General features: G+C 41.3%; 1 protein-coding gene across 1 annotated transcript; it reads right to left on the reverse strand.

Annotated features, from left to right (window-relative positions):
• Positions 1-2375: 2375 nt before the first annotated feature.
• kcnk13b (potassium channel, subfamily K, member 13b) lies at positions 2376-11962 on the reverse strand. The gene is made up of 3 exons (XM_061704788.1): positions 11626-11962; positions 6747-7507; positions 2376-2531 (listed from the first exon to the last, which is right to left on the reverse strand). The coding sequence occupies exons 1-3, from the start codon at positions 11960-11962 to the stop codon at positions 2376-2378; spliced, it is 1254 nt and encodes a 417-aa protein (XP_061560772.1).
• Positions 11963-23420: the final 11458 nt, after the last annotated feature.

Raw genomic sequence — 23420 nt, forward strand, 5'->3', positions numbered from 1 at the left:
TGTGAATGTTCTGAGAAATAGCTTCACTGATGTAAATTTAAAGACAGATGACACCGCTGAGTGTCCGGAAGAGTTGCTCACGATTTCATCACAACGGGGAGGGACCACCGTTGTTCAGAGAAATGTCACAACATTCTATTGATAGCATGGATATAGTCCACACTGATGTTCATTTTGTTCAGTTTTGTTGTGTGCAGTGCTTGATTTTGCTGCACCCAAAATCATCAATCGATTAATGATCGAGGGCAGTGGTCGGCAGCAATTTCTTTTTCTCCTGACAATTCAATTGCGGGGAGGAATGACATTTTCATCAGGCAAACCCTGATTTTCCTACAAAAAGATACATATATTTGACATCTTTGTAATCCAAATGTAGAGTTAATTTTTAGTTCCTCGCTCTCTGTCTTTAACGAATCTATTTCTCCTTTAAATGTAACGGTTTCATGCATTGCGATGTCCAGGAAATCAGGTTCTGGGACAGAGCAATATACAGTATTTACTGTACTTATGAGTGAGTTTAACATCGCTGGGAAATTCATGGTAACTTAAAACACATGATGATATAAACATTGGAACACAAACATGTTCACGGTATTGTATGTGTTGCTTTGGGGGGGAAAACAAGTTTGATCTTTTTTAAGACTCATACTTGCCTGTTTATTCGAGACTACACGGCTGTCATAGTGCGCAAAAGTGGAGAAGCGTAAAGCGTATTATCCGCAAAGGATACGATACGTTTTGTGCAAGAGCCCATTAAGGTAATGCAATCAGTTCTTGCCAGTTATTCATCACGGTCACCTTGTAAACAGTTGCGCTGTTCGACATTATCTGCTTTCGTCGTCTTTTTAAATACAGTCGGTGCCTTGCGGTACGAGTGACTAGACGTAAGAGTTTTTCGAGATACGAGCCGTCGTTTGGCTGATTTTGTGGTTTGACTCGCGAGCGTAAACATGAGATACGAGCACTGTATAGTGGCAGCAAAATCACGGTATTTAAAACCACTGAACGACTTTTCCTTAGGAATTAACCTCGCTAGCTTAATGCTAACACATAATGGAAAATGCCATAGAGTGGCTTACGAATAGCATCACTAGTAGTGGTTGTATAATCCTTTCCACAATGGCTGTAGATCAGCACAATGAATTGAATTGAAGCATTAAATCATGTTTAATTCTTTACATTATATGTAATTATTTAATTATGTTTCTGTAAAGTACAAAATTCTAGAGTGCTATTTTCCATTTTAAAAACACATTACAAACATTTTTGGGAGTTTTTAGGGGTTGCCGGAACAGATTCATGGCATTTCCGTTCGTTTCAATGGGGGATTTGATGCGAGTGTTTTGAGTTATGAAAGTGGTAACAGAACAAAATGAAACTCGTATGTCAAGGCAACAGTGAGCTCAGGTGACTCCTAACTACAAGTGGAAAGCAGGACCTGCTTCTAAAAGGGAAGGTTCAGTTTCAAACCAAGTTTGTCTGCGCATGCAACATGATTTAAAATAAAAATACATGTTTTTAATAGCTGGTCACTGTTATTTTGAATACCGCTCCCTCACCTGTACGTTTGGAGCAAAGATTATCGAGTGGGTGTATGTTTTTTTTTGGCCACAGTTATTGACACTCTTGGCTGCTATCAGGTGTTATCAAAAACTCAAGAAAGAATTTATAAAATTGGACAGTATTTCAAAATGTGTTTTCTTGTTGTTGTTGTTGTTTTTCTTGCCTGCTCTGAATCCACAAATCAGCAAAGTACACACATACATACATTCGGGCCAAAATAACATCATGAGAGCCAAAGCACTGAATAACAGGGAGAGCAAATGTGCTTGAGGAAGCTACATCTGACTAGTTATTGTCATTGTTATCATGACACTGATAATGTAGCACGACCCCCATCATGAATATATTTGGGAACTTGTCTTTTCTATTCTGCGCGAGACCCTGATTTGTATAAATAAAAGACAGAAACCAGCAAAGAAAAAAGCCGCTTTATTGAAGCCAGTTTTCATGGACATGAGATACTGTACAGTGAATATACTGTTCTGTAAAGCACTTTAGCGCAGTGGAAGTCAGCTGTGCAGTCAGCTATGGCAAATAAACCTTAAAAGCTCAGGTACACGGGCAACAAAGTGGACTTCTCCATCACCATGGAAACTGAATTCCACATGATGAACATCCCACCATACTGAACCTGGCCCATATGTGAGATTCCAGCAAACTATCATGCATTATTCATATTGTTTGAGTGTACACATGTTAATGGGAAATACGCAGTATTCGAATCTCCAAGGAAGCATAGGTCTTTGCTGATTATTCCTTTCGACGCTCATCCTCACACTGTCTTGCATCCACTGGATCCACTTTATTTCTCCCTATCTGTCCACACTTGTCTCTGCCAGCCGGTTGTTCATGATGCCGAGCGCCCCCACTCCCCCGGAGAAGCCGTTATGATGTGAAGTGGAGCTGGACTGGCGCGGGTGTCCGATCGCCATCTCGGAAAGCTGCTTCTGCATGATAGCCAAGTTGACCTGCAGGAGACATTAAAAGAAATCAGATGAGAAAGAGCCACTACCGCAATGTGCTGGCAACAGTTATTTCTCTGAATCCACTTATGTTCCGTGCCTGTGTTAATTTAAGTGAACACAGATCTCAATAAAGTGTGACTGACAGGTACAAAAGCAACACTCTACCTCCCTCCCACTCACACACAGCAATTCCTTTCTTCTTTTTTGGACATCACAGGACTGAGTGAGTGTAGAATACAGCGAATCTGTTTGGCACATAGTTTGAGCCCAACGGCGCTGCCAGCCCCCACATCCTTATTCGCAGAGGACTAATTGGGCCATATTGTTGCTAGGTTACCAAAAGTACTCTCCTTTACTCTGTGTATCAAATCTTGGTAGGTTACTTTAGGTTAGTTAAAACCTTGTCTCCCGTGTCAGCTTTTTGCTGTTACTATTATTGTTACTGTATGCGAAGTGACACCGAGGCTGGAACCTTTCTGGCACACTTCCAATTTATATATGTTGATATCTCAAGTTCTACGTGGTTAAAACAAAACAAAACAGGAGCACAGCAGATGAAAGGTTGTCAAGCTAAAAAGCATGATCACAGGGATTTATTGGTTTATGCTTGGAAACTAAACTAGCAGTTAAAGTCAAAGCTCAATACTAACATAGAACAAAAGCAGCAGTAGCTCAGCAGTTGGGCTTCAGAACCGCAGGTTCGAGTCCTGCTGCGGACGAAATGTGAAAATGGCAACTAGTTTGTTGGAAAGATGCTCTTCTGCTTCCTGACTACTGTCTAGTTGCCTTTCAGTAAGGAACCAACCGCATCCCCCAGCTCAAGAAGTGCAGCTTTGTTTGTGTAGAGTGTGAATTTATCATTTTGGGGGTACAATAATAAAAAAAGGACCAAAATCAATGTGCAACAAACCACCTCTACTGTGTGTGTGAAACATTAAACTGCCTTAGATACATATCTAACATACTGTATATGCTGTATTGTGTACTCATTTCCATGTTTGAATGAGGCGTTTTGTCTACATACTGGATGGCAGAGCAGGAGTATAGGCAGGGAAAAATAGAGCAACAAAAAAAATCATAACAGTGTGGCTAATGAGGTGACTGGAAAATCAAATCATCTCCAGTGTATTAAATTGGCCAGCTACAGCTAATGATCTGATAACATGGATTAAAGTAAAAGCAAGGAATTATTTTCTCATTTTGCTCATAAGCTTCCACGCGCAGAAAGCGTATTCTACTTTTAAACCAAAGCAGGAATTGACATTAGAAACAAGCGCTTCCTGACCAAAAAATGACAAAGAGTATAAAACATCAAGTCTTGAAACATACATTCTGATGTTTCAGTGAGCAATAATGTTGGTAGAGGCAATGTACACATCTGTGCATAGTGAAATACACTATATTTATTTCGGCCTATGTGGCGTTTACATCTTCTCCCTGTGTTTGAGTGGGTCTTATTTTATTTTAATTTTTTTTAAATCCAGCTTCCTCCCAAATTCTAAAAACATTGATCTTGGGTTCATTGTAGACTCCGTTGTCTGTAATTGTGATAATTGCTTGTTTGTGTGCCCTGCAGTTGGCTGATGATCACCCTAGGGTCTTGGCCAAAGTCAGATGACCTTAATAAGGATAATTTCTATAGAAATTGATATAGTTTGTGGCTAAACACGAACAAACTAACTAAATTCACCATTGTTTTTTTGTGTTTTTAAAAAAATATTACTGAAGCACCAATCAAAAATCCATCCATCCCTTTTCTGAGCCGCTTCTCCTCACTAGGGTCACGGGCGTGCTGGAGCCTATCCCAGCTGTCATCGGGCAGGAGGCGGGGTACACCCTGAACTGGTTGCCAGCCAATCGCAGGGCACATACAAACAAACAACCATTCGCACTCACAATCATGCCTACGGGCAATTTAGAATCTCCAATGAATGTATGTTTTTGGGATGTGGGAGGAAACCGGAGTGCCCGGAGAAAACCCACGCAGGCACGGGGAGAACATGCAAACTCCACACAGTCGGGGCCGGGGATTGAACCCGGGTCCTCAGAACTGTGAGGCTGACGCTCTAACCAGTCGGCCACCGTGCCCCAATCAAAAATGATTTTTAATATAGAAATGTTGTGCCTGTGGCATTGCTAAAGTGTTATGGGACAAATATGGTAATGTGGTAGTCTCGCCACGCTGCACTATTTGCATATCTGTTGTCGCCAGAGTAGCATCTGCACCACTTGCACACTGATTGAGGAGTATCTGCATAATTTGCACAATCAACATTGTCCCAGATTATTTCGCGACTAGTCACTTTAAACTGCATACGTTCCTTGAAGTCTCTGCGCCCTTTTCACAATGGTCACTCAAACCGCTCTAATTGCTAGAGGACTCTGCATCTTTTTGCACAATTGTCAAAAAACAAAAAAAAACAACAACAACAAAAAAATGTACCGGCATTACCAGATTACTAGCAACCTTTTATTGCTCAGTGTTTTTCTCAATATCTTGATGTCTCCAAAGTGTTCTCTGTCAATTGACTGTCTGTTGTCGCACTAGAGCGGCTCCAACTACCGGAGACAAATTCCTTGTGTGTTTCTTGGACATACTTGGCAAAATAAAGATGACTCTGATTCTGATGTTGGTACGGGCACTGCACACAACACTGAACAGTAACATGAGCCAAACCTTCAAACACCCTATATTTCCAGACAGTCTGAGTTAACAATTTACTCTATATTGTTTTGTTATTCTTTGCCACACTTAGGGCTCATTATTCACATGATTCAGATGAAAATTAATCCATAGTTTATCTTCCAGTTTAAGGGACTGACAGAAGACTGATTAGACAAGCAGCGGCATGCCGGTTTGTTCCTCTTGTCTGAGAAATAGTTTCACTTATTTAAATTTAAAGACAGATGTTGTTGCTGTTGAGTGTATGGAAGCACGAGTGTCTCGTGCTGGACCACCTCAAGAGCGTCACAGGCCCCCTGCTGGACCACCTGCAGTTTGCCTACCGAGCAAACAGGTCTGCGCATGATGCAGTCAACATGGGACTGCACTTCATCCTAGAACACCTCGACAGTGCAGGGACCTACGCGAGGATGCTGTTCGTGGACTTCAGCTCAGCGTTCAACACCATCGTCGCTGAACTCCTTTCCTCCAAGCTTCTCCAGCTCAGCGTCTCAACTGCCATCTGCCAGTGGATTTACAGCTTCCTGACGGGCAGGACACAGCAGGTGAGGCTGGGGGAGGCCACCTCATCCACACGCAGCATCCGCACTGGGGCGCCCCAAGGTTGTGTCCTCTCTCCGCTGCTCTTTTCTCTCTACACGAACGTCTGCACCTCAACGCACCCGGCTCTCAAACTCCGGAAGTTTGCAGATGACACCAATGTCATCGGCCTAGATCGTGGACTTCAGGAGGCATCCTTCGCCACAGCTGCCCCTCACGCTGTCCAGCTGCTTTGTGTCAACTGTCGAGACCTTCATGTTCCTGGGAATTACAGTCTCTCAAGACCTGAAGTGGGCGATCAACATCAACTCCGCCCTCAAAAAGCCCTTGGTAGGGCTGACAAAAAATGTTGGCCTCCGCCATCATTTAAGTTGCCCATCCCTGCTGTAGGGAGAGCGCATAACAATAATTTATTAGGCTGTGAGCACTACCAATCAGTGCATTGGAAAATTGGCGACTCACACCTTCACACCAGGCAATTGACCGCTGCACACAGAACCCAAATCACTGCAATGGAAAAACTGCAGCCTCTGGTGTTCGTTTTGGGAAGCCACATTTTGAGGCACCATATCCAGTATACAACTGTATTATCCGTTATTCAACAACAAAAATCATGGTGGGATTGTCAAGGAAGGAGAAGATTGCGCTGGCCGCTGTTGCTCTATTATAGTAATAGGTATTTGAGACGTTCTTGGCAATGATCACCTCAATCATTGACTCCATTTGTGGACTGTGATACGACTTGGCATTTTTGAATATCCTGTTACAGCTGTGAATTTGCAACACCGTCAATTAAAATTTCGAATGGCAGCAAAACTAGTGGCCGCCGGTAGGGCACTCGTGAAACTTAACAAGGAGACAACGACTACAGTGAAGCTCGATTATTGACCAGGTGTTCATTATGTCTCTCGTAAAAGCAGTCTAATCAAATGACGGGGAAAGGAGTGAAAAGCTGGCTTGTAGAAACGTGATTACATTCAAACAGACGGTCTCACCTTATTTGCTGCGAGGAAGTCTCTCATAGAGATCATCTCTCCAGACATCCTGCGCCCAACATCAGTTTCACTTTCATTGATGGCATCTGTCTCTATGGACGGTTCGCTGCGGGCTCGCAAGTGGCCCGGGGCCACCACGTTCCGACGGGGGTGCCGGTGTGGGTGGTGACCCCTTCTGGAGTAACAACATCTGCAGGGGGCTTCGAGTCTCCTCAGCAGCCAGTTGAGGACCTGCTTGATGACAATGGAGATGACGTTGAAGAGGGAGTAGATGCAGCAGACGCCCGCCAGGATGAACAAGAAGTTTCCCATTTGGTATGCTGCCGTAGCGTGGCCCTCGTAGACGAGCCGCTGGCTGCTCACCATATCTCCAAAGCCGATGGTGCTGAAGGCCACAAAGCAGAAGTAGAGCGAGTCCAAGTAGCCCCAGCCCTCGGCTGCAGAATACATGAGCGAGGCACAACAAGACACCAAAATGGCTGCCGCTCCAAGGATGAACATCACACAGTAGACTGAAGGCTTCCAGCCGGCGAGGTCCTCCCCTTTTCCACTTGACCTTGCACGGACCCCTTGTCCATTTTGGGGGAGTTGAGCCTTGTTGCGACGGTGCTCATGGCATGATTTGAGGACGACGGCGATGACAGTTATGACCCGCTCCAGGAAGAGGTTGAAGAAGAGGATGGTGGCTGCGCATCCGAGGAGGCCGTAGAACATCAGGAAGACTTTCCCTCCAATTGTGGCAGGAGTGGTCATTCCAAAGCCTTGGACACACAAAACACATCTTAAAAATCTCAACACAGAATTCCCTACAATAACTGCAGTTGTTGCTAAATGTTTACATGGACCCAATTGTACTATATTTAACAATCAATATACTTCACCATTTTAAAGAACATGGTAGATGTCCCTGTCATATTCGGAATTTACTGTGTGTTTGTAAGACATATTAGAAAATAAATTTCAAAACGTGTTGATCATTGTCAGACATACTAAATATAATCAATCATATTCGGTGCCAAATCCTTTTTGAACCTTCCATTACAACAATATAGTGTGCAATGTATAATGTGCAGTGTTAATAAGAAACTTGAAAAGTGAAGCAGCACAGATAGTAAAGTACAAAAAGTAAAATCAGCATACACAAACACCAACACTATGGGTTCAAACCTGAGGTAAATTTTGAGTCTTTCATTACGCTAACATTCATGTACAGTATTTGGAATGTGGGAGGAAAGCCGGGGAAAACATGCAAACACGGGAGGCCCTGAGCTGAGATTTGAACCTGTGACGTCTTGACTGTGACACTAATACAGCATGCTGCCTTTCAAGAACATTTGTAACTTAACCAAAGCACGAGATAGTTGATTACTAAATGACATAAAAGAGACGACTAATGAATAAGTTTGTCACCCATTTTTATTATAACACTTTCTGTTTCCATCATGTATTCATCCATCCAGGCCTGACCTACTCGAGGAGGGTGACATTTAGTCATTATTCAATTATTGATTAAGTGTGTTGTGCCTCGGAAAATTTGTCCAGAGGTTTCATATTTATGAGATATTGAGAGCTGTAGCTGAAAGATGGACTCGGCACAATGAGTATTAATTACACTGTAAATATTATTTCGTCATGTTTTGAAAGTACAGTTCTGCTATCAAAGAATTAACAAACATCTGTATTCCCTCTCCATTCGTCTGGAACATCCAATACCGCAGTGTGATTGATGACGTCATTGGAAATAATCAATGAAAAGTCATTACAACATGGGAATGATGTATGTTTAAAAATGTGCCCACTTGAATCCACATTCTCATTAAATTTGCCATGTCAGACAGTTAATCACAAAACCGCTCAAGTGTCATTTATTACAGAACACTATCATCAATGTTTAAATTGCACTTACCATCACATCCTGACGAGAAAGACACATTGATGGTGCCTATGCACAAGGATAGGCGTTTGTTAACTCCAGTTTTCCACTTTTACAGAATAAATAAAGCTAGTACTTCTGCACATGGGTGTTTCTAGCCCCATTTTAGGGTGCTCAAGCACCTCTGAAATTTGAGATTTAAAAAAAAAAATTTTTTTTTACTGTATGTCCTTTATAAACAGTAGATAAGTATATAACCATACAGTACTTGGCAAGAGCGTAATATTTGATGACAAAAATACCACATCTGGCTGGGATACAATTTCATTCAGCTCGCGGGACCATTTAGAAATCAGCACGGAACCAGCCGACATAGTGAGCTTGCCGACAGCGAATAAGCGGTCTATATTAGCTTCGACAACACATCTTTTCCCGTCACACCCACACATGCACATTACAAATGCTGAATTAGACCAGAGTGTCATTAATTGCACCAGCATTGTAACTCTGTGCTGGATTCACTTCCACCAAAAATAGCAATAATTGAACTGCCCACAACTAGAAACAACACCACTTTAACTATTACACCAGGTCTGTCAAATATAACACATTAAAGAGTCATGATACGTGATAATTGCCGTGTGCAAACCATGCCAGTAGATAATCCTCTGATTCCCTAACACCCTACGATATGTTTTTTTAAAGGAGTATTGTGAAGCGCCGATGACACGAAGAAGAAATCCTATAATAGAATGGCTAAGAGAAAAGTTGATTCTGAAAACAGAGCTTTTCAAAACCAGCGAGAAGCTGAATATATATGTTTACTGACATCGCTGGCAAACCCGTGCATCCTAATTCTTTAGATAAAATGGCTGTACTTCAATATAAACTTAAATGGCACAAGCCAATCAGGAAAAGTAAAAAAAAAATCGGAACGCAGGTTAGAGAAGAATGTAAGAGGGATCTCATCACACAGTACTAAAAACAGATTATCTTCACCCAAGCAAAATCACAATGCGAAGCTGCTGTTTAAGCAAGGAGATCAAATCAGCACGGCCACTTACTGAGGCAGAGTTTCTGAAGAGCTGCATGATCAAAGTATGTGAAGTCTAGTGTCCAGACAAAAAGCAGGTGTTTGCAAACGTAATGATATACACAAATGCTGATCTGAATGAGGCTGATCGAGTGTGAGAGGGCCCCTGATTTGAAAACAAGATTGACCGAAAGAGCGAAAAACAACTGTTGCATGCTCCCTTGCTGTGGGTGAGCGTACTGACACGACTGATCTTCACTTGTGGAGTGGACTCCGATTTGTTTGTTACAGAGGAAATATTGGACATTAAATTGGGAGCCAGTGCAGTCAAGCAAAAGAATCCACAGTTCTAAGCGATTCAAAGCGGAAATGTGAGTTGGCGTTTCTGGCTGAAATAACGAAGCATCTCAGATTCTTTGGCCTCCAGCTGCAGGGATGGGACCGCACGATTAGTAATGCAGTGAAGGCATTTCAAGTGACGCTGCCCCTTTGTGAGACACAAACGCAACATTTCAACTTGTCTCACTTTCCCTGCTGCCAAGTAATCTTGAGCCAAGTCTGCGCCAAGGTGATCCCAAACCAACACTTTGCTGATAAACACACATAAGCAAAGTTCGCACTGAATTCGCACGGCGCTTGATTGACTTTGAAGCACAGAAAACTAATTTCGAGCTCCTTTGCAGCCCAATGTACAACTAGATAATGCACTACAGATTCAGATGAAGCTGAAAGAACCGGAGTGTAATGGGAAACTAAAAGCGGAGGACGACACTGTTGGATCGGCGCTGCTCACGGGATAGAGTCCTGAAGCAATGCCACACGCGGTTTGGTAGCACATATCTGTGTGAGCAGCTGTTCTCTGCGTTGAAGATGAACAAAACACCACGGAGGCGTCACCTCGCCGATAAAACACCTGCAGTCCAGTCAGAGAATCTCAACAACACACAAGCTTACCCTGAACAATCAATGCCAAGAAAAGATGCTAATCGAGCGCTGACAAAAATGCCATAACGAAAATGGAATGTTTTGATGTATTACTATCTGAACTTTTATAGATATGCACCATTTTTATTTATATTTAAATTTCCCCCCCAACTTCTTCATATTTAGAATTTTTATAATTGTGAAAGGAGAAATCTTGATGCAGATATAAATAGGCAAAGTTATTTAAGTTGATTTATTTTTGGAAAACTATTGTGTCCCGTCGGTTTCAAATCAGGTTGATGTCATAAAAACAACAACATGTAGTTTTAGTCTGTTCAATAAATGCTTATCGTGTTTGCCCGTGACCTTGAGTGTGCTTTTGATTTTTGGCCCCTTGTGCAATTGAATTTGACGCACGTGATCTTATAGATGACTCACAAATTGCGGTTAGCGTTTCTTACCAGTGATGGTGAAGCTGCATGTGTGACAGCAGCCATATACAACAGTATCACGAACTGGACCTTAATGCGTCAGCAGCGGTATTTTTATTGATTTGCATTGAGCAATTGAGTTCTTTCTACACCTGTAAGGCAGTTATGAATATTAAAATGTTGCTTGAATCGTTGCCTGAACAGTTCTTTCATCCGTTTGACTCTGAAACGGATTTATACAACTTCTATTGTTTCCAGTGGAGAAAACACTGATGGTGAATCACAAGAATGGATTTTTATTCAACTCTAAAGGCGCCCCTGAATTTAAATATACTAACTCAAGTTGATTACAAAAAAAAAAAAAAAAAGTAGACATACGGTACATGGTCATTGATATTTGTATCGTGATGAAAAAGTGTACTTACTCTGCGAATAGAAAGCTATTTATTTTTAAATATACATGTGAACATATTGAAATTTCACTTCGCTGTACATGTTTACATCATGCATCCATAACTAAATCTGCTAAGTAAAAAAAAAAAAAAAAAAGTGGTTTAATGAAATAGAATCAAATGGATTTATTTATTATTATCATTATTGTTATTTGTTGTCACTCACCAATGGTGGAAACCACAGTTCCCACGAAGTAAAAAGCCCCGGTGAAGTCCCATCGAGGTCTGATGCTGTCCACTCGAATTCCTGCCACATTGGCTTCCTCGTAGTTCCTGAGGAAGCGGTTCAGCTCTGTCTTGCTCAGGTTGTACGTGTGGCTGAAGAGCTCGAACCTGTGCGCCCATCGCTCCTTGGCCTCCTTCTCTTTGGGCTGCTCCAGCGCGGAAAACACGGCTGCCCCGCATAGCAGGTAGACGATGATGAACAAGGCCAGCAGCAGGAATCTCGCATTATCTTCATTAATTGGACCCGAACCGCAGCAGCAACCGCCCCTAAATGCCATTACGTTGCCGATGTGCAGCTTAGGTGAGGGGCTCGTGTCATGATGCTCTCGAACAAAACGCGCGCTCACCCTCAAAGGAAAGATGCGCGCAATGTTTGGTCAACGCACGGAAGGAGAAAAGTCACGCGCAAATCAATGAACGAGCCAAAAGCGTCCTGGAAAGATGACTGTAATTTCCACATCTGGCGCGTCAGAACAAGAGATGACGAGATCCGCGCAACAACCTGTGGATGTCGTTGTTCACTGGTGCGCTCGAGTCCTGCCCCTCCCCCCCAAAAAACGCGGACCTCCAACCCCCACCTTCCCAGAACGCACGTTTTACGCGCGGCGGCCGGGCTTTTGCGACACTAACCCTACCACCACCATCGATATACATTTCATTTTATAGTGAATACAGAACAGTGATGCAATTGCAAAATATAATATATAGAGTAGAATTAACCTGCAGTCCTTACAGTGCTGTTTTGGAGGGTAATGTTGTTACTCTGCCAGTGGTTGTCAAAGTTTGTATGCCAAGTACCACCCCACAAATGACTTAGCTCTCCAAGTACCGCCATAATGACCAACAATAAAATACTGGAATGGAATCAGCAGAAACAATATTGTCTTTAGTCACTTTGGAATTATGCACTTTGAACACTAACACTGCACTTAAATATAGGAAAATAAAAGTCTCTACTTTAATGATCCAACTACAAGGCCGTGCACAGAAAGATTCATACAAAATTGTACCCAAATACATTTTTGAAAACCTTTTTTCTCAATGCATAATTCCATATACAGTATCTTGTTTCGGGTATAGAGAATGGGAATCACAATGGAGGCTGGAATCATCATAATGTGTGTGGTGCATGTGCTAAAATTTGCTAAGATGGTAAAAAAAACAACAACGTGTGTACACCATCTTTAACTATATATATGAAACCGTAATCTCCTCGGCTGAGGTAATACAAGTTCTTGTACAGCAGCTGCCGAGAAAATAGAAGAATGTCTAAAAGAATAAACATTTGAATCTTCAGATACTGTATCCTACAGAAAGATTCATCATCTTGCACTGTATCAGTTTTAAAACTGAACCGAACAGACAATTTGTTTATTGTTGTGTCACGTCTACGCAGTCATTTGCCCAATTTGTGAAAACAAATACTTGCTGTAATTGTAATGTAATGTAAAAGGAGTTTTTAAATGCTACGTCATGCCCCTGAAAAAGCTTTTTAAGAAGCGATGTGCGACTTACTTTAAAACTGCAAAACTGCTTTTAATCTGGAATTTTTCAGTCCTCTTTAGCACTTCAGACTTTCCCCTCTTTACTTCTTCAGATGACTTAATTGAGGATATGTCACCTTTGTACATGATGTGAAATCTGACACAGAGATGCTTTAGCCCATCACTGCTCGCTTTCAAGAGATGCAATAGCACTGGTGTTTTGCACACAAAGTCAAAAGGAGAAGAAACATTTTCAATAGGGTGTTGCAAGGCCAAACAGTTTTGAAATACGTATTAAAAGAATAGCACTTGCTAAGTACTCCGCTAATGTCATCCCCTATGCTGCTCGCAGTCCCGAGCACCTGCATAGTCTTTCGGCGTGGCGATATTAAACATAACAATAACTTTAATTCATATATGACACGCTGTGCAGTGAGTAGTTAAACAACTTTTATAGTAGCTACTGTTACTTTGTCTTTGCCATTTCTGTTCAGTTACAGTGTATCCAACAATATTTCCATGCATTCTTTTCAAGGAATCACAATTCAGGTCGCACATTTAAATATTGTACACTTATTTAGCGCCACAAACTGTTCGTTGCAAACTAATTGTTTCTGCTGAGAACCATGTTATAAATGTTGGCCCTGCTGCAAAATGTGTGGATCCTAATAATACAGCAAGTGTTTACCAAGTGACATCGTGACATTTTCTAAGCTGTGTTGAGGGATTCACGCTCTTGCCCTCTTTAGCTGGGGACGATGTGAGCAAATGTCAAAAAAGGAAAGCCGAATAAATGCAAATTATTCCTGTTCAAAAGCAGGGACGAGAAAAAGGGCTAGTTGAAGCAAATTGAAGGTTTGGCAAAATGATGTCCTATCTGAGGCCGTTTAAGGACCATGTGCAAACGAGCAGGTGTTTTAGAGTATCACAATATTACAAATATTGTGAATTAAATTATTAATCATTGTTTTAGGCAAGTAAATAAAGAAAAAAAAGCTTTCAACATCCTTTTTTTCCATTATAACTCCAATAGCATTGAGTGGGGCAGTGTATACATGACCTATGCTGTAGCTTAGGAATAACAAGTGCTTGTACTATATAAGGCGGCACGGTGACCGAGTGGTTAGCACATCTGCCTCGCAGTTCTGAGGACCGGGGTTCAAATCCCGGCCCCGTCTGTGTGGAGTTTGAATGTTCTCCCCGTGCCTGCGTGGGTTTTCTCCGGGCACGCCGGTTTCCTCCCACATCCCAAAAACATGCACAGCAGGTTGATTGGAAACTCTAAACTGCCCGTAGGTGTGAATGTGTGCACGGATGGTTGTTTGTTGATATGGGCCCTGCGATTGGCTGGCATCCAGTTCAGGGTGTAGCCCGCCTCTCGCCCGAAGATAGCTGGGATAGGCTCCAGCACCCTTGCGAGGATAGAGCGGTACAGAAAATGGGTGGATGGATGCATGTACTATATGAACCTTCTAACACAACCATTGAAAATGAAAAGGTTCTTCGAAGGATCGGGATGCATCTTATAGAAACTAAGCATTTATGTTTGTGCAGAAGCATTCTTGAGAACACTGCACGAATTAGCTTGGGTGTTGGCAAGTAAGGATGTGGGCATACATATTCAACATGTCATTATATTATGTTACTTTTAGCCTTGTTATTAATTAAGTTTATTTAAAGTGGATGTTGGGAAGATTACTTAATGTAGTTGGTTACAATTAAAGGTTACCCTGTTGACAATGTAATAGTACTGTAACTATTTCCATTACTTACTCAAAGTAACATAACTAAATATATTTGATTACATTTTGCTTACTTTTCTTAATTTCGAATGAATGTATCAACAGGACCTTTGGATGTTTCCTCCATAAAAAAAATAGTAGATAAAAATCTCAGACAAACCAATAGATTGGTCCACAAGGTGGTGCTTTCAGGTCATATTTGGAAAAATATGTCATGTTTGAGTCTAATCCAGAATGGCACATGACCAGAGAGAGTCAATCACAGGGATCCACTTAACCAGGAGGTAGTGATATGAACAAAAATAAAATACAGTTATGAGCTTTTGCAGCTCTTTTTCAAATGTAACTAAAATTGTAATCATGGAAGTTTCCAGAAGCAACTGTAATTTAATTCCACATTTTCTCCCTGTGATGTAATGGATTAAAAATACATACATTTTGTTATTGAATTACATAATATTTTTACATGTAATTAGTTACTCCCCAACACCGAAGAAGATACACACCCCTATTGGAATGGTAACTTTTTCAATTAAGGGAGGGTTTGCATTTTTTTAAATTTAGAAATTATCTTTTTTTTTTTAAAGCAATGACATTTTTTTTCTCATATATGTTAAAACCGTCTGTATGCCCTGATAGTAAAATATTATTAAAATGACATTTTGAAAATTAATTAATCTGTGGCATCATTTCATGCGTCTAATTTAATTTGAATTATTATTTGACAACTAGGCACGGCGGGCACGGCAGAAGACTAGCCAATCAGACACCGAAGAGACAATGTAGGCATGATCGAGAGGTTTGATGTGCACATGCGCACATCGTGGAGCATCGCGGGTCTGCCGCAGGCTTGCGCAGACTTTGTTTTCATGGCCAGATTATAGTATTTACCTCCAGCTAGCTACAAAAGTTCAAAAGGAGGAATTGGACAGGTCTGGGGAAAAAACAAGGGTAAAGGGTAACGGTACCCAAGAGCTTTAAACATGCACCACTAAAAGAGCTGGCATCAGAGGAGTGAGAACCACCAAGTACTCGCCCTGCACTTAAGGACTGACACAGAATTATTAACGTTTCTACTCGACAGGTGAGTTCATTTGTATTTTGAATTGATTGTACATTCCTGAAAATACAAACCCCAATTCCAAACAAGTTGGGACATTGTGTAAAATGTAAATAAAAACAGAATACAATGATTTGTAAATCCCTTTCAAGCTATAGTCATTGAACACACCACAATGACAAAATATATCATCTTCAAACTGATTAACACACATTGTATACAAATTACACAGGTAAGACCCTTTATGGTTTGATACGGAAATATACAGCTGACATGTAAATTAACAGAATTACTTTTATTCATTGATCCATTGTGAGACACAAACATCTTCTCCATAAGCCCCCCTCGGAGAAAATATTTGTGGCAGTCCCAGGTCAACATGACAGCCGTGTGCTGCACACAGATGCATGGAATGAGAAAAGCAAAATATATGATTGCAGAATAGTGGACAGATGTTGCACAAAACTGTGACATACGCAGTCAGCCAATGGGTCGTAAGCAAGCAAGCTGCCGCACGGTCTTGTTTCTGTATTGTCACACCTCATAAACTGCAAGCAAACATAAAATCAACCCCTTGCGGCGCTCTAAACCTAAAACCAATTAGACACATTAAAGTGCACTACTCATACATTCAACTTCATTATACTGTAATCGAACTGTTTCTAGATTGAAACCTTTAGCTTCTGGAAAATACCTCTTAGGTAGTCAATATTACAAAGTTTCACAATAAATTGAACCAATCACCTGCTTGCTTGGTGGTGTTGATTCCAAGTACAAATTACTGCTATCATAAAGTATTTATCAGTCATCACATACAGACACAGTAGAAATGAAATATGGTATAATACTCCTTCTTGTGTTGAGCTGTAGGATTGATTGATTTGCATCCATCCATCCATTTTCTGAGCCGCTTCTCGTCACGAGGGTCGCGGGGGTGCTGGAATTGGTTGCCAGCCAATCGCAGGGCACATACAAACAAACAACCATTCGCACTCACAGTCACACCTACGGGCAATTTAGAGTCTCCAATTCATGCATGTTTTTGGGATGTGGGAGGAAACCGGAGTGCCCGGAGAAAACCCACACAGGCACGGGGAGAACATGCAAACTCCAACTCCACTTTCCCTGTCATAGCGAGACAATCTGCTGAGCCTGGGTAACCATAGTAACCGGGAACTAGGTTAGTAAGTAGTGTTTACAAATATCAATGAGGCTTCCAGAGTGTGTCGTTTGGTGTGGTGGACACTCAATATTCAATCGACAAGCGCTTAGAAAACAGTTCTTTTCCTCTGAGGATCCCCTTTTTTTTTTTTTTTACGTGACTGACGATGAAGTGCTATTAGTGATAAAAATGTCACATCATTAGTAGACCAAACTGATCACGGTTATCAGTATTATCACAATAGTGCCAAATTAATATAAACAACAAGAAGAACAAAATCACAGATACTGTACACACAGAGATCATTACACTTTTTTGTTTTTTGTTTTTTTTACAAAAAAAAATATAAAATCAATCCCTAGCTACTTTTTTGCACATTAGATGTAAACAGCAGCAACCATTGTTATGCAAGCATTTCAAGCATCTCTGAAATGTACTTAATGATGATGAAAATGACAGTGATATGTTTAACTAGCAACAAACTTGCCTTTGTGTACAATTTTGGGAGCGGTCACAGAGATGAGTCCAAAGATTTCCCGTTTTTTTTAAATTCTAAATGGTAATACTAAGAGTCCAATATATAAACCCATAAAACATTTTATTCATGCTTTATGACTCATGATGGTATTGTAAATGAACATTCCTTATCGTTTTCACTGCAAGTTCACACATCTCTTGTAACCGTGGTTTTTAGTTAAAAGGGTTGAAAATCATCTAATTGTTGTGATGCAAATTCTGCTTTATTTTATTCTATACATGATTTGCTTATCAGTTCAGTCCAAGGTGGGATAGGCTGCAGCTCCCGCCACTCCTGAGCAGGTTAAGCAGTAGAGAAAACGAATGGATGGTTAGTAGCAAAATGTAGTAGCAAAAAAAAAAAAAAAGTCATAAAAAAATCATGCGGCACGGTGGACGACTGGTTAGCACGTCAGCCTCACAGTTCTGAGGACTCGGGTTCAATCCCCGGTCCCGCCTGTGTGGAGTTTGCATGTTCTCCCCGTGCCTGCGTGGGTTTTCTCCGGGCACTCCGGTTTCCACCCACATCCCAAAAACATGTATGAATTGGAGACTCTAAATTGCCCGTAGGCATGACTGTGAGTGCAAATGGTTGTTTGTTTGTACGTGCCCTGCCATTGGCTGGCAACCAGTTCGGGGTGTACCCCGCCTCCTGCCCGATGACAGCTGGGATAGGCTCCAGCACGCCCGCGACCCTAGTGAGCAGAAGTGGCTCAGAAAATGGATGGATGGATAAAAAATCATTTCACTTTTCTTATTTTGGTTATGTGTACTTTTATTTCCTGCTAACTAAATGTTAAAAAAGTGACCTACATCATATTACTAGGACATGCTACAATCCTGGCATACTAAAAAAAAATAAAACAAATAAAAAAATAAATAAAGTCAGACAGAATTTATATTACCATCAAATGAATGAGAAGCTGAAGGCAATGTCTTCAAGTAATAGCTTATCGTTTTAGCATGCTGTTGATGCATAATATAACAGTATGCTGCATAAATTGTGCCCTGCAGCGAGCAGCAATGCATGCTCATTTACCTACGGCTTATTATTATTATTTTTTTTGAATAAACAATAAGGTAAACAGTATATATAGCATGTTGACAACCTCCATCTGCAGCGCCTGCCTGCTCTTTCCTGTTTTGTTTTTAATTATTATTATTTTTTTTAATCAAACAGTCAGGGATTGAACTGAAGGATATAGCTATCAAACGTCTTGTGTTCTGATGAGTTCATGTGATCAGTCACAGGAAAAACAAAAATTATAACATTGTATATTAAATTATAATTCAACATTATAATACAACGACTGGAAAGAACTGGATTGTCTCCTTCTGTCGGTCTGCCTCAAAGGAAAAGCAATTTAAAAACCAATACTTTTCCAGCATCTCACCCCTCCGCCCATTAATTCTGCAACATTCTCTTTATTGACACTAAGGTTAATTCAGTGGGGAGCACTTATTTGTTATTTCAGAGACTTACAAATAGGCGTTGTGCGTCATCACAGGGGTTGTTAAACCGTTCTGTGTACGGGTTTACGTATTTTCTGCCGCATGCGTCACATCTTATGACCCAGACCCGATTTAAATTGATACACTTGGAATTGACATACACAAATAGGATGCATGTAAAAGTGCAATACATAATAGTAGAATTTATTTTGCACTACTGTCTAGTCCAGTGTCACTGCGCTGATGTCATTTTAGCAATCAAAGCACACGCTGATGATTGGTTTGCAGTTATGGAACAGTCAATTTGCATCCCTGCAGCATTGCGAGCGCTCTCGCATTCTTTCTCCTGTACAGTTAGAGTTTACAGGTAAGGCAAGGCGGCCTCCACAAAATACTGTATTTGCAATTTGGAAGCACAATTGTTGTGTCAAAAGTTTTATACGTTTCTATAAATCGCTGCTTTTACAATGTATAAATGGGCACTGTGTGCTTGATTTACTGAGAGCGTGTTCACGCTAAGACAGTGCTTCGCAAGTTCCACCTCAAAGAATGCTTGGCTCGCCATGTACCACCAATGACCACAATTAAGTGGCATAGTAGACCCCAGTGTTTAACCAAAGGGACTCAGAAATATATGGGAAAAGTACATAAATAATGATCCAATGCAAATTGTATTGCAGATACATTTTAAAATATGGACTTAAGTAAACATTTTAAAAGCTTAAATGTAAATGTATTATCGCTAAAAGTTAGATTTATTAGATTAAAAATAAGTTCTAGTCCGTGTATTACAGGGTACATGATGCACAGTTTGAACATTTATTTCAGTGATTCTTCGTTTACGACAAGAGGGAGTCCGCGTACCACTACTGATACTCATACCACACTTTGAGAACCACTGTCCTAAGAGATTGCACGTGTACTTGGTGGCCGTGTTGCACGCGATTTACTAAGATTGTGATCTTTTACTAAGACTCCAAAAGGCGAGCGCTAAATTGCATGTGTAACTGTCACAGTCTGTCATAGCCAGTCAGCCCCACTCCCCCTCTGCCAGTCAGTCATGACTCACTTAATGCCAAGTTCTGCCTTACCACATTTACCTACCCCTGTGGCTGTTTGGCGCTTTGCTACAAAAGACAACAATGTGTGAGTTTCCCCGTCCTGCTATAGTATCTGGGGATGATAGAACATTTTATAACCTGGTGCCAAACCCCTTCTCCAACCTTTGAAGACTCTTGATCAAGACTTAGAGGTTACCTGTGTTGCTACTCAGCTGTTTGTTGCTGTACTTATTGCAGTTAATAATTCAAACTAGTTCTGAGGTTCCAGTGTATTGCCTTTGGGTCCTACACACACATGCCCCTGGCACCAACATTTTGCATACGTTGTTGGTAAAGGTGTAAAAAGGACTGCAAAATTATACAGTGGATGTGAAAGACAACAGTTGATAGACATATACTGTATACAGAAGTAGAAACTGTATATATCCAATACAGGAAATTAAATAAGTTGCAATCTTCCAAGCAAACTATATCAGCAAAATAGTCTAGTCTATATATTCTAGTAAATGTAGTGCTTCCGACAAGCATCAAGTTCTCCTGGGATAATCCCGCCCTTTGTAACCGTAAGTACCCTTTATTAGGGAGGTCGCAGCAAGTGCAAATTTTGGGGAAGCCGGCAACCTCATAGAAGCCACGGCTTTGTTTGATTTGACTTGCCCCAATTGTGTGGCATTTGGATGTACAGGTCCAGTATGTGCCAATCCTGCTTAACATAGTGTTTAAAAATTAGGACCGTACACCTGGAAAACTGCTCTGCGATAGCGAGCACCAATTGTCACAATGCGCTGGAATGACCCAGATGCACGAAAATGGAGAGTTGAAAGGAGCTTTGTCATTGGTGATATGACAATGACTCCTGACTGTGACTGGCTCCAAGTCAGCCTTCAGGGCTGGACTGGCAATCTTCTGGGTCGGCCGATGCTGTTGGATCCGTCTTCAATATAGACAGTGGATTGAACAAATCAGGATACTACACAACCGACCCCACCCCTTTCCTGTAATTTAGAGGCGGTGGCCAATTGGTGCATCTTCAGTGTAGACAGTGGACTGAACCAATCAAGGGTATAAAACGAGAGTTAAAAGCTGAAGTTAAAAGAATAACAATTAATCAATATTACCAATGGATCGCAATAGGACATGAACGATTGTGCATATTATTGTTATTATTATTATTATTACCTTATATTGCTCTAATGCATAGTTTTTGCTGCACTTTCAAGTATTCATTTGTTTATTTTTACATAATTTTGGCTTCCAGCTAATAAAACCCACAAAAGCAGGAATTTAGAAAATTAGAAAGCTGTGAAGAAATTACCCCATCCATCCATCCATTTTCTGAGCCACTTCTCCTCACTAGGGTCGGGGGCACGCTGGAGCCTATCCCAGCTATCATCGGGCAGGAGGCGGGGTACACCCTGAACTGGTTGCCAGCCAATCACAGGGCACATAGGAACAAACAACCATTCACGCTCACAGTCATGCCTACGGGCAATTTAGAGTTGTCAATTAACCTACCATGCATGTTTTTGGGATGTGGGAGGAAACCGGAGTGCCCGGAGAAAACCCACGCAGGCACGGGGAGGACATGCAAACTCCACACAGGCGGGGCCGGGGATTGAACCCGGGTCCTCAGAACTGTGAGGCAGACGCTCTAACCCGTCGCCCAACGTGCCGCAAGAAATTACCAATTACAAAAAAAAAAAATAAAGTAGGGTCACATTAAATCCATCAAAATATGATACTTTCAAAATGATTTGTTAATCTTCAATACTTGGTTAGGAATCCCTTTGCGCTTTGGCATTGAGGCAATCAGCCTGTAGCATTGTCTGAGAATTATAGAAGCCCAGATTTCCTTGATGCTGTCAGCTCTTCTTTGTTTTTGGGTCTGGTGGCCCTCATTTTCCTCTTGATAATACCCCATCGATTCTCAATGGGGTTTAGATCTGGCGAGTTGGCTGGCCAGTCAAGCACTGTGATGGCATGTGGATCAAACCAGGTTTTGGTGCTTCTGGTGGTACGGGCAGGGGCCAGGTCATGCTGGAAGATGAAATCTGCATCTCCATATAGATCCTCAGTAGAAGGAATCATGAAGTCCTCTAAAACATTCTGGTAGACTGGTGCGGTGACCTTGAATTTAAGACAGCAGAGTTTACCAACACCTGCACTGGACATTGCACCCCAAATCATGACTGACTGTGGATATTTCACACTGGACCTCAAGCTGCTTGGGTTCTGTTCTTCACCCGTCTGCCTCCAAACCTTTGGACCTTGATTCCCGAATGAAAGGCACACTTTACTTTCATCGGAAAAGAGGACCTTGGACCACTGGCCAACAGTCCAGTCCTTTTTCCCCTTGGCCCAGTTGAGACGCTTATACGCTTACATATATTTAACTGTAACTCAGTTTAACGTTAATAGACTCAGGCGCTGGAATTTAAGGCACTACCAAGACAATATCTTTTGTATTGTACAGTACGAAATGCAAAAATGTCGAAGCGCCCTAAACCGGGAGTTGTTTCATAAAATGAGACAACCAGATTTTAACGAATCAGTTTTACTCGTCATTAACTGTGAGTGGCTAATTGCATGAAACAGGACAGCCCCTCAGATGACAGAGTTTACGGTTAAATACCTAAGATGACGTCATATACTGCTTGACAATCGTTATTACACTTAATGTATTTGTCAATGCCCAGCTGTGCCCAAATCAGTCTTTTCTGAAACAGAGAATAAGCGGCTCATTAAAGCTAACAACAAAATGGAATACCTGCCCCCATCATCATTATGTCTGCATCCTGCTAGAGTAACTCACCGTTCGTCAGTCGTTGTGTTGTCACTGGAACAGATGTAAATGCACGCGTATGACTCTCCTCCATGCAGCCCCCATCAGTTGCCCATCATCCCCCGCACTGTAATAAAGCTTCATTGGATTAATATTGCAAAGAAGGAAACTTGTCTTTAGTGGGAACTTAATTGCAGCGGTGCTGTGTTTTGACCACCAGTTTGGGACATAATAATATTACATCATAACTTGTGTAGTCTGCTGGGATAGGCTACAGTTCCTCGTGACCCTTAACAGGATAAGCGGTATAGAAAATGGATGGATGGATTATTTAGTCAAAAACTGTATAGTGGTCAAATGTCCAGTAAAGGTTAAAACTTTACAATAATAACAATAATCATCCTTTGGTATGAGGTCAGATTATTGTAATACTATTAATGTATTACCTTACATGAGTTGACATTTCATAAAATTACA

The sequence above is a fragment of the Phycodurus eques genome, chromosome 18 (assembly GCF_024500275.1).
Source record: "Phycodurus eques isolate BA_2022a chromosome 18, UOR_Pequ_1.1, whole genome shotgun sequence".
NCBI classification, from domain to species: Eukaryota; Metazoa; Chordata; class Actinopteri; order Syngnathiformes; family Syngnathidae; genus Phycodurus; species Phycodurus eques.

Bases quoted from the DNA above. Each gene is read 5' to 3' on its own strand.
- kcnk13b (XM_061704788.1), bottom strand. From the start codon at position 11,962: ATGGCATTTAGGGGCGGTTGCTGCTGCGGTTCGGGTCCAATTAATGAA. The intron at 7,508-11,625 runs GTGAGTGACAAC...TGTGTGTCCAAG, and splicing joins AACTGTGGTTTCCACCATTG to GCTTTGGAATGACCACTCCT. The intron at 2,532-6,746 runs GTGAGACCGTCT...TGTCTCCTGCAG, and splicing joins ACTTCCTCGCAGCAAATAAG to GTCAACTTGGCTATCATGCA.